The sequence below is a fragment of the Dama dama genome, chromosome 14 (assembly GCF_033118175.1).
Source record: "Dama dama isolate Ldn47 chromosome 14, ASM3311817v1, whole genome shotgun sequence".
NCBI classification, from domain to species: domain Eukaryota; kingdom Metazoa; phylum Chordata; class Mammalia; order Artiodactyla; family Cervidae; genus Dama; species Dama dama.
In genome coordinates, this window is record NC_083694.1 from 51,752,243 (window position 1) to 51,766,270 (window position 14,028).

General features: G+C 42.4%; 2 protein-coding genes across 2 annotated transcripts in view; one reads left to right on the top strand and one right to left on the bottom strand.

Moving 5' to 3' along the window:
• AADACL3 (arylacetamide deacetylase like 3) overlaps positions 1-14,028 on the bottom strand; it is a 127,372-nt gene that overhangs the window by 108,763 nt on the left and 4,581 nt on the right. The window lies entirely within an intron of this gene.
• Positions 176-11,676, top strand: PRDX6 (peroxiredoxin 6). The gene is made up of 5 exons (XM_061160718.1): positions 176-378; positions 6,026-6,182; positions 8,055-8,201; positions 9,181-9,327; positions 10,629-11,676. The coding sequence occupies exons 1-5, from the start codon at positions 284-286 to the stop codon at positions 10,755-10,757; spliced, it is 675 nt and encodes a 224-aa protein (XP_061016701.1). The 5' UTR covers positions 176-283; the 3' UTR covers positions 10,758-11,676.

The window sequence follows — 14,028 nt, forward strand, 5'->3', positions numbered from 1 at the left end:
GAGCCCTGCCTCAGGTTCCCGCCCGTTCGGACTCTCGCCCCTGTCGCCGCCGCGGCCAGACGCCAGACGCCAGACGCGGCCCCGCCCACCCCGCAAACGACCTGGCCCCGCCTCCTGGCCCCGCCCATAGCTCCCGCCGCGACCCCGCCTATCTGGACTCGGCTTTGGTCCCGCCCCTGGAAGCTCCATTTATTCCGCCTCCAGCACCTACACCGCCAGCACCAGCAGGCTAGTGGCTGTCGGTGCTGCACCTCCTCCTACTCCCCGCGTCACTGCTGCCGCCATGCCCGGAGGTCTCCTCCTCGGGGACGAGGCTCCCAACTTCGAGGCAAATACTACCATCGGCCGCATCCGTTTCCACGACTATCTGGGAGACTCGTAAGTGGCCACCTCGTCGCCCTGCCCTAGCCTCGGGTTACGCCCGGACTCAGGGCTGCCTTCCCTTTTTCCTCCCTGCGGTCCTTCTCACCGCTCGGCCCCTGCTCGTCGCCTGCCTCCTCCCCTCACCGGTTCCTGCACGTGCGTCTCGTTGTCTGGCCGCTTCTTCGCGGCGGCGCTGCGGAGGGGCAGCGACCCTCCCGCCCGCACTGCACCGGCACTTGATCGCCTCTCGCTTCTCGGCCCCCGCGTGGTTGGGCTGGCTCCCGGATGAGGAAGGGGGAGGGGGAACAAAATTGGGTTCCCGCGGGTCCCAGGAATGGGAGGCCAGTGCGGAGGAGAGTTTGAGTCTATTTAGTTCTGTTGGGTAAACTGTGCGAGTAGCATGGTCCAGCCGAGGCCGGGAGGGGGAAGGGGCCGGGCAGCATCGGCGGTCAGTTCCCGGGACTCGTGCCCAGGGTCGTACCTCCCTCCCTCCCTCCGTTCTGCAGTTCGTTCCCCGGGGAACGTGGGTAGCCAAGGCCAGTCAAAGGACACTCCTGCTGGCTGAAGGTTTAGGACGGGCCCAGCGTGTTATCTGAGGGTTCTGCTTGCTGCAGTGGTATTTGCAGGCTTCTCAGCACCAAAAAAATTTAAACCACCAGCTGCCAAATTGATGACTGAAAGACTTTTTGTCCAAAGCCTCCGCCAGCTGCTAGAATTTGATTTGATAACAGCTTTGGGAGGAACCCAGAACACTCTGTGTGCGGGTGTGTCCTTTATTCCAGAACTTGCAGCACCCTGAGGGAAGGGCTTTCTGAGGATGTTCAGTTTGCAGTAACTATGGGTAGGTCATGGACACCAACACCTCCCACTTGGAGGCCCTTGTGTTTAACAGCAGAGTACTTCTTAATGCCCCTCCCCCTTCTGCCTAGCTCCCAGCCGTACGTAGCCTTGCCAAACTGGTGACCCGTGATCTAGCCTAGCAATCATACTATTATGACTAGGAGTATATTGGTGGAACTGTGGTTTGGCAGCTTCTGAATCAGCAAACTTCAAGTTGATTAGATTTAATATGAAACATCCCAGCTGAGTCTAGTTATATTGTGGTTCTGGGGTTCCAGTGCCTGCCCCCCGCCACACTGTGGTCTAAGGCTTTACAATCCCTTCTTGCTTTGTATCCCTTTTATAAAGTGTCCAGGTGTATATATTACAGACAGAGGGTCAACTTTATGAGATGAATTAATGATAGGCCAAACCTCTGCAGAGCACCTGGGAGAGATTCTTAGGCCTAACCAACCTCTTCGAAGTGTGTTAGTTGCTCAGTTGTGTCTGACTTTTTCTGACCCCATGGATTGCAGCCTGCCAGCGAGAATCCATGGGATTCTCCAGGCAAGAATACTGGAGTGGGTAGCCATTCCCTCCTCCAGGGATCTTCCCAACCCAGGGATCAAACCCGGGTCTCCCACATTGCAGGTGGATTCTTTACCACCTGAGCCACTGGGGATTTTTTTCCAACCACTGATTAAGGGAAAAGCCAAGTTCTTTGAAAGAGAGGAGTAGGCTAGAAAAAGGATGAGAAATGGAACACTCAGACCTTAAAAGCAGGCAAAGACTAAAGAAATACAGACCATGTCCAGTCTCATATTCAAGTATCTAGGTGTTAGTATTTCTCCAAAACTCCATGGGATTTTCAGAGAATGTTTCTTCCCATTCTTAACCTACAGCCCCCACCCACATAAAACAAAATCTTGCCAAAGCTCTTAGGTTGTATAGATTGAAGCTAAATATTATTATGAAGCATATATTTATTGTAGCAATAGTTATAATGATGTCACCATTTAAGCTAACCCTACTTGTTTGGATTTTTTGTTGATCTGATTAAAAGTGGTACCTTCTCAGGGAACCAGCAATAGGAAGATGAGAGAGAAAACTGCATCTATAAACAAATAATACACAAGTCTGCCTTGGGTCAAGTATGAGAGAGTACTATTTCCTGTCTTACCCCAAAAATAAGTTTGAGCCTTTTATAACACTATAATAAATGGATTGCTGAATATAATTTTTCCCAACTCCATTCTTCATGTGATTTCAGTTCAGACTATCAATTTTTGATCAGATGTGTTTTGGAGAAAAAAATTATGATTTCAAACATCACTGGTACCTACCCTTCCCCTGGACAATTGGAAACAGCCAAGGGGTTTGGGATGAGTTTATTGAGCCCAATCACCATATGTATGTGATAGAAGCAGCTTCTTCACAGTATATCTTCACCAAACAAAACGTGGGTTTTCCTTGGGTTTTTCCAGGGGGATAGTGAGTTGGGGCCATCTCCCTTAAAGGAGGAAACCTTTTTGTCTTTTGAAAATGAAGGAAGGAAAGGGGATACTGTAATTGTATTCCTCTGAAGAGCAGCAGTAGGGAGACTTAGAGGGGAACAGACCACAGTAAGACATTGTCAGGAGTTAACGCTGTTCCTAGCCAGGAGCAAACTAGAGTGTGGCTTCTGAAGGGGAAGATGTGAAGTGGCTTCAGACAGGTTTCCTTAACATGATTCAGCAAAACAGTGTCTTGACTCACAATGCAAAGAGAAGGCCTGATTTTCTAACTAATCACCTCTTTAACAATACAAGAGGAACTGCCCTGTTCATTTTTTCCCTCAACTTCTGGAGACTTTGCTTAAGTCTCATCTGACCCTTAAATAGATCCTTCACCACAGACTCTAAGGCCTAGATTGTACTCATAACTAGGTTAATTATTTTTAAACATTTTAAATAAATCTCTTATTGCCCTTTATATATATAAAAAAGTAAACATACCACACCCTCCCACAATCTTAAAAATATTACCTTTCTCTTCCCAGTCTTGCCACAGGGCCATCCATCCTTTTTATAAGAAGGTCTTTTATATAAGGTCTTTTCCTTTCCTGAAACCTTGGGAGCTGAGTGGCAGATGTAGGTGGGAGTTAGGTACCCTGTCTCTGCTTTCTTCTTTGTGCTTCAGGAAATTTGGCAAGCTTCGAGGAGGTCAGTGTGGCGTCTAGGCTACCGTGAGTAATCTACTAGTTTAAGGTCCTGCTTTAATGTTGTTAAGTCAACTAGAGTGTGGAAACTGAGTGTTAGATTTTCAGTTGAAAGAATAGTTTCTGCTGCCCAGAAGACAGTACTCCAAAGATTCTTGGTGACTTAGCTTGAAATGTGCTTAAAACTTATACAAGTTTAATCTTAGGCAATGATGATTTAGATAATACTATTTCCCTAAGAATCTGTAGTTGTAGAAATCAGCATTAAAGGCTGTATTTTTTCTACCAGCTTGGTCTAAAGGAAGAAGAAACTGCATGTGAAGAGATAGGTGAAACTCTTAAAATGCTGTTGTTTTGTCAGGGTACAAACATTGGGTGTCCTGTTTAGCAAGTTAGATCAGTAAACTAGTTTTACAAAAGTTTTTATATCTGTTCACGTAAAAGAAGCCAAGTGTCAGCTTTAACTTTACATATAAATAGAGGATAGAAGCCTATTTATTTCAGGTTACATAATGTGTTTATTATTTAAGTCAGGCATTGGTCTAGATTCAAACATACTGGCTCATCCATTATTGGAGGTGAATGTCAGCATATCTGTGCTTAGAAAAAAATGTAGAAAGTGTAAAGGAGGGGAGAAGCTATTTTACTAAGTATTTAGTTTGAATAGCACAGATTTTTTTAGCTGAAAAGGACTCAGGGTGGCTCTGGAGTTACTAAAGTAGGCAATACCCTGACAGTCTTTTTAAATATTTACCATATTGAATTTCATATATTTGATTGAATTGGGCATGAAGCAGGTTTTTCTGGGGAGATAATTGAAAAGCATTCCACAACAGAAAAGTTTAAAAGTGATTGTCTTCCAGTATGGTACTGGCACAAAGACAGAAATATAGATCAGTGGAACAGAATTGAAAGCCCAGAGATAAATCCACATACCTATGGACACCTTATCTTCGACAAAGGAGGCAAGGATATACAATGGAAAAAAGACAACCCTTTTAACAAGTGGTGCTGGGAAAACTGGTCAACCACTTGTAAAAGAATGAAACTAGAACACCTTCTAACACCATACACAAAAATAAACTCAAAATGGATTAAAGATCTAAATGTAAGACCAGAAACTATAAAACTCCTAGAGGAGAACATAGGCAAAACACTCTCCAACATAAATCACAGCAGGATCCTCTATGACCCACCTCCCAGAATATTGGAAATAAAAGCAAAACTAAACAAATGGGACCTAATGAAGCTTAAAAGCTTTTGCACAACAAAGGAAACTATAAGTAAGGTGAAAAGACAGCTCTCAGAATGGGAGAAAATAATAGCAAACTAAGCAACAGACAAAGGATTAATCTCAAAAATATACAAGCAGCTCCTGTAGCTCAATTCCAGAAAAATAAATGACCCAATCAAAAAATGGGCCAAAGAACTAAACAGACATTTCTCCAAAGAAGACATACAGATGGCTAACAAACACATGAAAAAATGCTCAACATCACTCATTATCAGAGAAATGCAAATCAAAACCACAACGAGGTACCATTACACACCAGTCAGGATGGCTGGTATCCAAAAGTCTACAAGCAATAAATGCTGGAGAGGCTGTGGAGAAAAGGGAACCCTCTTACACTGTTGGTGGGAAGGCAAACTAGTACAGCCGCTATGGAGAACAGTGTGGAGATTCCTTAAAAAACTGGAAATAGAACTGCCATATGACCTAGCAATCCCACTTCTGGGCATACACACCGAGGAAACTAAATCTGAAAGAGACACGTGCACCCCAATGTTCATCACAGCACTGTTTATAATAGCCAGGTCATGGAAGCAACCTAGATGCCCATCAGCAGACGAATGGATAAGGGTGTACATATACACCATGGAATATTACTCAGCCATTAAAAAGAATTCATTTGAATCAGTTCTAATGAGATGGATGAAACTGGAGCCCATTATACAGAGTGAAGTAATCCAGAAAGATAAACACCAGTACAGTATACTAATGCATATATATGGAATTTAAAAAGATGGTAACGATAATCCAATATGCAAAACAGAAAAAGAGACACAGAACAGACTTTGGGACTCTGTGGGAGAAGGCGAGGGTGGGATGTTTAGAGAGAACAGCATCGAAACGTGTATATTATCAAGGGTGAAACAGATCACCAGCCCAGGTTGGATGCATGAGACAAGTGCTCAGGGCTGTGCACTGGGAAGACCCAGAGGGATGGGATGGGGAGGGAGGCGGGAGGGGGGATCGGGATAGGGAACACATGTAGATCCATGGCTGATTCATGTCAATGTATGGCAAAAACCACTACAATATTGTAAAGTAATTAGCCTCCAACTAATAAAAATAAATGAAAAAAAAAAAAAAAAAAGTGATTGTCTTCATGCGTGCATGCTAAGTCGTTTCAGTCCTTCAGTCATGTCCCAAATGGAGGGGGTTCCCATGCCCTCCTCCAGGGGAATCCTGACCCAGGGATGGAACCCACATCTCTTACATCTCTTGCTTTGGCAAATGGGTTCTTTACCACTAGCGCCACCTGGGAATCCCAATTGTCTTCATAAACATTTAAAAAGAAAGCATTTAAAAAGATGTTGGTGATCATCTCTTCATTCACTTGTGACCTTCTTTTCCTTATGCAGATGGGGCATTCTCTTCTCCCACCCTCGGGACTTTACCCCAGTGTGTACCACGGAGCTCGGCAGAGCAGCGAAGCTGGCACCAGAATTTGCCAAGAGAAATGTTAAGATGATTGCTCTTTCCATAGACAGTGTGGAAGACCATCTTGCATGGAGCAAGGTACTACCTGTTGGCAGAAGCTTTGAGGTTACAGATCATGTTATAAATTTTATAGAGTAGCTTGGCTTTTTTGAGGTGAAGGTGATACTTTCTTTGATACTAAATGATAAGAGAGTAGGAATTAGCTTGAATTAGGATAGAATAAAGCCAAAGCATATGGTTCTTTGCTTTTCAGGGGTGTAATGTAATGCCTGTCATACAAATAGCAGGGTTGAGAGTTACTGCATAGCAATCATTGAGACTACAAGTGGCAGAAGGAAGAGTTTATAGCCAACTATATAATATTCTTTAAAGTATAGGAACACACCCAGGTTCATGTTTCCTGGTGACCTTGTGCCTTAGAATTTTCAGAATTGTGATCACATTAAATAGGAAACAAGTCCCAACTTTACACCTGGTTATGTAGGAAACCTCAAGGTGCCGGTGGCATGAAACCATGTCGGTTGTTATTTTAGTGGTGGTGACGTGATAGACTGCTAGTGACAGAAGGAAGAAAGTTAAGCCCATTAAGAAACATGGTATAATTTGTTATCCATTTCAAAGTTCATGAATGCTACCTTTATCCTGTGGCGTCTCTGTGGCGTCTCTGAAATCCACAGAGGTTCTTAATCTGCTATGCCACCAACTCCTGTTTTACTTTGAAGGCGTCACAGAATACATAGACCTTATTCCAGCATTAACTCTTTTTCCTGACTTCCTAAAACCCTACCCAGATAAATTCCTCATTCTCCAGTCAATAGTTTATGCTCAGACTTGCCTACATGTTTCATTAATATTGCTCCCTCTCCCTAGAATGTCTTCCTTTGCCTTGTGAAAATTGTATCCATCCTTCAAGGCCCAGGTCAAAGTCATACCCCATCCTTAAACCCTTGCCTGGCTCAGCAGTCGTACACATGGGGAGGATGGTGTACTTCAGCTTCTGCTATTTGCATATTACCATCTTGCATTTGCTGCTACTTCTTACGGAAATCATCTAACCAAATTAGAAGTTCCCTTAGAGGCAGGAACTTTACTTAATCTGTATCCCACATGTACTTACCATAATGCTTAGCCCACCTCAAGTGCAATTTCAATGCCAGATCAAATAATAAAGCTAGATGTTTGTTTTTTTTTTTTCCCCAAAAAAAACTTCCCAGGATAGAAAAATGAATAAAGTTTTTTCACTAGGGGAGGAAGGCATAGAGAGCGGAAGCAAGTACATGTCCTTCAATTCAGACTTGGAATGCTTTGCTTTTTATGTGGATTTCACCCTAGTGTAAATTCACCTCTGCCTTTTTACCTGTAAGAGATTTACCTTTGACTTGTTCCTGAAGTGAATATTCAACTCTATTCTTTTTGCTCTAAGCTTTGTATTTCTTCTCATTTCTTAATATCTTTGTTTTCAGTAGCTTAATGTCTGAGTCAGGGTGCTTTTGAGGCAGGGGTCAGATCAGTACCATATCTACAGAATTATCTTTGCCTGTGACATAATTTCTGGATGTGAACTCATTGTTACTGATGGTTTTTTTTTTTTTACAGTGTTTGGGTACTCAGAGGTACCTGAGATTGACGTCTTAACTCTGTATTATTCCACTTTTAGAGAGTTTAATGCTGCTTTCTCAAAGCAATAAAAACACGCTGAATTTGAAGAGCCTTGAGCATGAAAAGGCTCTAGATTATAACCTAAGTACTATACCCGACTGTTATTTCTGTCAGTGAACAGTTGGGATAAGGAGTGTTCATTTATAAATTTTCTTATTAAAATTATGTAGAGAAATTATTATGATTATGGTCCTCTCTTCCCTGTCTTACAAAATGATGGCTGTTAACTGATTGCATTTAGAGGATATGCCTGCTTTAGACTTCCCTTTTTCCCTTTCCCCTTCATTTCAGGATATCAACGCTTACAATGGTGAAGAGCCCACGGAAAAGTTACCTTTTCCCATCATTGATGATAAGAATCGGGACCTTGCCATCCAGTTGGGCATGCTGGACCCAGCAGAGAAAGACGAAAAGGGCATGCCTGTGACTGCTCGTGTGGTGAGTTGTGTACATTCACTACTAGATAATCTGAAAACATCTATCCGAGTAAATGCTTGGGGCAACTCAAGTAAATGGGTGAACATCTCCAGTTAGGAGATAAGTGTCTGCTGGCACTCTCACTTTTTCTCTAAATGCTGGTACAAAGTAAAATTTTTCAGCTAACTTATTAATAAACTGCTTAATTCACAGCTTTTGGAAATCTACATAAAAATAGTTATCCTAACATGTCATCTAGAACTGTGAAATCTTTTGCTATAGTTCTCCTGACAGCCCTCTCTTTAAAAGCAGCGGGTCATAGCCTTCTTCATAAGGCATCTCTTGTTTTGAATTCTTATTTGTTCTGTCCTTATCCACCAGAGAACAAACTTATTCCCACATCTGCAAAAATATATAAAATTTTGAGGACCATTGTCAACTCCCATGGGGCTTCCCAAGTGGCTCAGTGGTAAAGAATCTGCCTGCCAAAGCAGGAGACTTGGGTATGATCCCTGGGTTGGGAAGATCCCCTGGAGTAGGGAATGGCAACCCACTCCAGTATTCTTGCCTGGGAAATCCCATGGACAGAGGAGCCTGGCGGGCTATGGTCCATAGGTCACAAAAGAGTTGGACATAACTTAGTGAGTAAACAACACCATCAACTCCCATTAGTATTATTTTTATGATTATTTTCCATAGTTAACATAGTACCTTCCTGAGGCCTTTTCTGGATTCAGTTCACAAGTCAGTTTTTCTTACTGAGATAGCCAAAACCAAATATAATTCCCTTTAAGTTTAGGAATATAACATAGAGAAGAAAATCATAACTATTCCAACTACCCAGTTTGTTTGGCATATCTTTCCAGATACTTGGGGGCTTTTGTTATTTTGTTTTGTTATGCCCTTGAACATTTTTAATGACTAAAGAGCCTTATAAGAGGCTTTAATATCAAAAACACGCAGAGAGTTCTTCCTGTTTATGTGTCTGTGTACTTTGCAGGTGTTTATTTTTGGTCCTGATAAGAAACTGAAACTGTCCATCCTCTACCCAGCTACCACTGGCAGGAACTTTGATGAGATTCTCAGAGTAATTATCTCTCTCCAGCTGACAGCAGAAAAGAGGGTTGCCACCCCGGTTGACTGGAAGGTAAAGATGCTAAGAGGGCAGAACTTTAGCCATCCCAACTTGCCTGGAAGGCCTCTGGGGCCATCTGAATGGCTCCCTTTAGGGTGTTATCTAGGGCTGTGTTTCTGGCATGCAAATATACTGGGAGGATTTTTCCTCCTTGCTGAGTTTAGGATTTACTTAGAGGTCATTTTTCAGTGTCTAACACCTTTTATACAAAACACAAACTCCCTATATTTCTAACTTTTAGGTTATTTGGACAGATTAACTGGTTAGAATGATTCCTTTTCCTAAATAAAAGGATTAAAAAAAAAAAAATACTTGAACTCTTCCTGATGGCAAAACATTTATAGCAGAACTTAGTTTGACCACTTAAGTCATGGGTATAAAACTATTTGGTGTATTAATGTCTTGAAACATTTCTCTTAAGCTTCAGTCTTTTAAACCCATGTAGAATTCTCTGAAACCTGTTCATGAATTTTTAATCTCTATGATTCCTGCAATATGTAGGACATGGATAATATCACAAGAGTTCTTAATGTTGCTACATTTTTTAATCTGCTAACCTGAATACCTGGTCTTGTTATTTTGTTTCGTCTGACCGGCAAACCATTGAAATTCTGTGTCCATTCATTGAACCTATGTTTACTGAGCCCAGACAGTGGGCACTGGAATTTAGCAGTGAACAATCAGTGTAAAGTCCCTGCCCTCACAAAACTTACATTCCAGTGGGTAAAGACCAACAGTAAAGTTTATAGTACCTTAGGTGACAGTGTATGACAGAGAGTAATCATGCAAAGGTGGGGAAAAGGGGAGCAGGGGTGGGAGGGGTTGCTTTTATATTTGGCTGTCAAGGAAGGAAGGCCCTTGTCTGAAGAGACCTTTGGGGAAGACATAAAGAAAGCGAGAGACCAAGTCCTGCATCTTCAGGAGGGAAGAGCACAGCAGGCTTAAAGGAACAGCTAAGGACTTTTCCTAAAAGTGAGCTTGGCACGTTCAAGGAACAGGAGAGCCACATGCCTGGAAAAGGCAGCAGGAGTTGAAAGTAGGGACCAAGGGTGAAAGAGGAAGCTGGGTTCAGTCACACAGGGTAGTGAAAAGGACTTATTTAGAATTAAATTTTAAAATGCAGTAGCAAACCATTATTGGGTTTAAAGCAGGACTATTTCTTGTTAAGGTGGGGAGATACTTCTCTTCCTAGAAGTGTCAAAGATCAATTTGTGAAAGCAGAATACCTCAGAGGGAGAGAGCAAAGCAAAGGAGACTTGATTATTCTCATCATGAAAGATTGAATTTCACCATTCTCAATGTCTTTTCAATAGAATGGGGACAGCGTGATGGTCCTTCCAACCATCCCCGAAGAGGAAGCCAAGAAACTTTTCCCTAAAGGAGTCTTCACCAAAGAGCTCCCATCTGGCAAGAAATACCTCCGCTACACACCCCAGCCATAGGCTCGCCACAGAGTTGGTTCTGGAGCTGCCCACTTAGCACCATGAGCCAGAGGACGCCCACTGTCCATCATGTTTCCCCGCAGCAGTCCATTAAAAACATTCTGGTGTGATCACAGCCAAGGTCTTTAGGTTGCTATACTACTGGCTTATTAAATGAAAACAGCACTAAAAATTCCTTGGGATCCTTTGTGCCTTCAGCAGCTTTCTCCTCTGTTCATATATCTTCACACTCTCTGCTGACTCTCCTCGAAATTTGAGACTTATCTTGGATCTCTGTAGGGTTTATGACCAAGAGGTGGTATCAGTTTATGGTCAAAAAAGCCTGCTTTGCTCCATCATTACTGTGTTGGCCAAAATGTTCATTTGGCTTTTTAAAACGTGAACAAACATTTTGGCCAAGCCAATAGAATGACTGTCAGGTTTGGGTTTTTTTTTTTTTTTTTTTTTTTGCTCTTCTAATCAAATCCTCTGTTACCGATTTTGGGAAGGAATAGAACTTAGAGTAACCCAGAAGTTCTTCAGTATTTCATGTTTTGATCACAACTGGAGGAAAAAAACCTTTTCAATTCAGTACTTTTCTAGTAGATAAATGAAAGATAAGCCTGGGGAGAGAATCTTTAAATATTTTGCTATCAAGAAAATTTTTCAGTAAATTTCTATTGAAAGCAAGAAGCTACAGAAAAGGCTCCACTTGCCTGCCAGAGAGGTGTAGCAGAAGGCATGACAGTGCCAGGTGCCTTTTGGAGAATTTCTGGATGTCAGTCTGTTCTGCGATGATGTGCATGTCAAAGGGCCCGCCGTGGGGAGAGGGAGAGGACGACTGAAAATGTTTATCTATTCTTGCAGTGGGAAAGGGAGATGTTTTTCTGAATTTTGCTTCTTAGGGATCAGCAAATAAATCCTTTTGTCTAAAACGTGATCAGAGAATTCTGTTGTCACATTTTGAGGTACTAGTTCAGACTCATGTCCTGAGGGCAAGACATCTCCTTGCTAGGACTGACACTGATGCTTCTCTCCAAAGACAGATGTATAAAAGTTCATGTAATGAAAACGGAGGAGCCGCTGATGAAAATGTGATCCTGCCACATCTCCTGGCCTACTTAGCACCTTCGTATTACTTACGTGGACCCTGTGGAATCTCTGATCCCTGCAACAAAGAGCTCCTCTAACCTAATACCTTAACAGGGGTGCTGGATTTAAGTATACCAATCTTGAGGGTGATGGGACATCTTTTGCTTTTCTGGAAAGAGTACGAAGGATTCCTAACTCAAGAGTCTCTCAGACTTACTATACTGTCCTAGGTTTAGAAAGAAGGGTCCCATACCTGGTATAATCTCTTGCATGTAGCCCTCTATACTTTTATTGAGTAGAATAACATAAAATCTGATCCCTGGTGCTGTGTTTTAGAGAAGTCATTAATTTTTCATTTCCTTGATTTCACCACGTGTAAAATTTGGGTGATGCTAAGAAGGTTGAGAAGGAAGGTGAAAATTCCAAGTCATATCCTTGGGAATGCTGGTCTGAGAGAGACTTGGCTGGCATCTTGCTGTCACCTCTTCTCCGAGTCACTGTGTTTTGTGCTTAAATAATTAAGACTATCTGGTGCTCTTTAGCACATCTCTTTTGAGTAACCCCTGGCTCCTCAAATCTTGTCACCTCCCAGTTAGGTTCCTCACTGTTCTCTTCCCTTGACTATTCACCTTCAGTCCTGCCTCTCAGAGAGAGTCTGGCTTAAGCTGAAATCTCCAACATTAATTATTCACACATGAGTCTCACCTTTACTGACTGATGGGACATCGGTCATTAAATTTATAAATTCAAAATCAAATTCATCAATTATTCCCCCAATAAATACATTGCCCCTCTTATCACTCAGGCATACAAACCTTGATGTTTTGTTTAGCTATATCTATCTACCCTACCCACATAGATTATGTCAGTATAAAATGCTGAAAAACTCAAGGAAAAGGGAGGTCATGTACCCACAAATTAATTTCTGGTTCTAGCACAAAGCAGCCATGAAGCCATGAGAGTGTGAGTATTTTCCAAATGTAAAATGTAACATAATGAATATGTGTTGAGTGGGTAGCAGTCTTTTTTTTTTTTTAAACTTGGCATGGGAAGGAGAATTCCCCTTTCCAGAATTGTTGCTCTCAATTTCATAGAATAGATTTAATAAATCTGAAAATTTATTACGTGAAAATGAATTATATGGCTGTTGTGGCTGAGAGAAGCTTAAATTGAGGCAGTCTACTGGGTGCCTTCTCAAAGAATCAGCAAATGCTTTGGCTAGAAAAGATAGCCGTCTAAGATTTGCAAAGTGACTTGAGGTTCCTGGGTGGTTTTGCCAAAAATCTGACCTTAACCTCCAACCATTCCCATGAGGGTAAGAATCCTCATTGAGAGGCTCTGAAAGGGGTAAAGAGCTAGAATGGCTGTGTCTAAAGGGGCATGTCAAGATGCCACTTGGATGCAGTGAACTGGCACAGTGATTTACTCGATTTGACCTCCACCACTTTGGGCAATGCAAATTGAGGAAATACAACTTTGATTCAAACTTAAAGGGTACGTTAACTAGTTAAAAAGGCATTGCCACTTTGTCAGTGATTGGTTCAGCAATGAGCACTGAGACACAAATAGAGGATCATGAGTTTCTACAAGAATTCTTTCTCAAACAAGAGCAACTAGAAGCCGTTTTTCTCTCTCATACTGAATGTAAACAAGAAAACATGAGACACTGCTGCTGCAGCTAACTTAACAACCTGGGAGCAGGGATCCAGCCATAGAATGAGGCTGTAAAGGTCAACAGCCAAGTTGAGGGAAAGGAAAACATCTGACCCTTCATGATCTTCACTGAGTAACAAGTGAACCCGTCCTACCTCTGGACTACTATAACATAAAATAATAAATTACCAGACTTCCTTGGTGGCTCAGTGGTAAAGAATCTTGTCTGCCAATGCAGAAGACATGCATGCGTTTGATCCCTGATTCGGGAAGATCCCACATGCCACAGAGCAACTAAGCCTGTGTGCCACAACTATTGAACCTGTGCTTTAGAGCCCCGGAGCCGCAACTACTGGCCCCACGTTGTTACCCCAACAACTGAAGCCTGTGCACCTGAGAGCCTGTGCTCCGAAAGAGAAGCCACCACAATGAGAAGCCCACACACCGCAACTAGAGAGTGGTCCCCACTCTCCGCAACTAGAGAAGAGCCTGCGCAGCAATGAAGACAGCACAGCCAAAAATAAGTAAATAAAATTTTTTAAGTAAT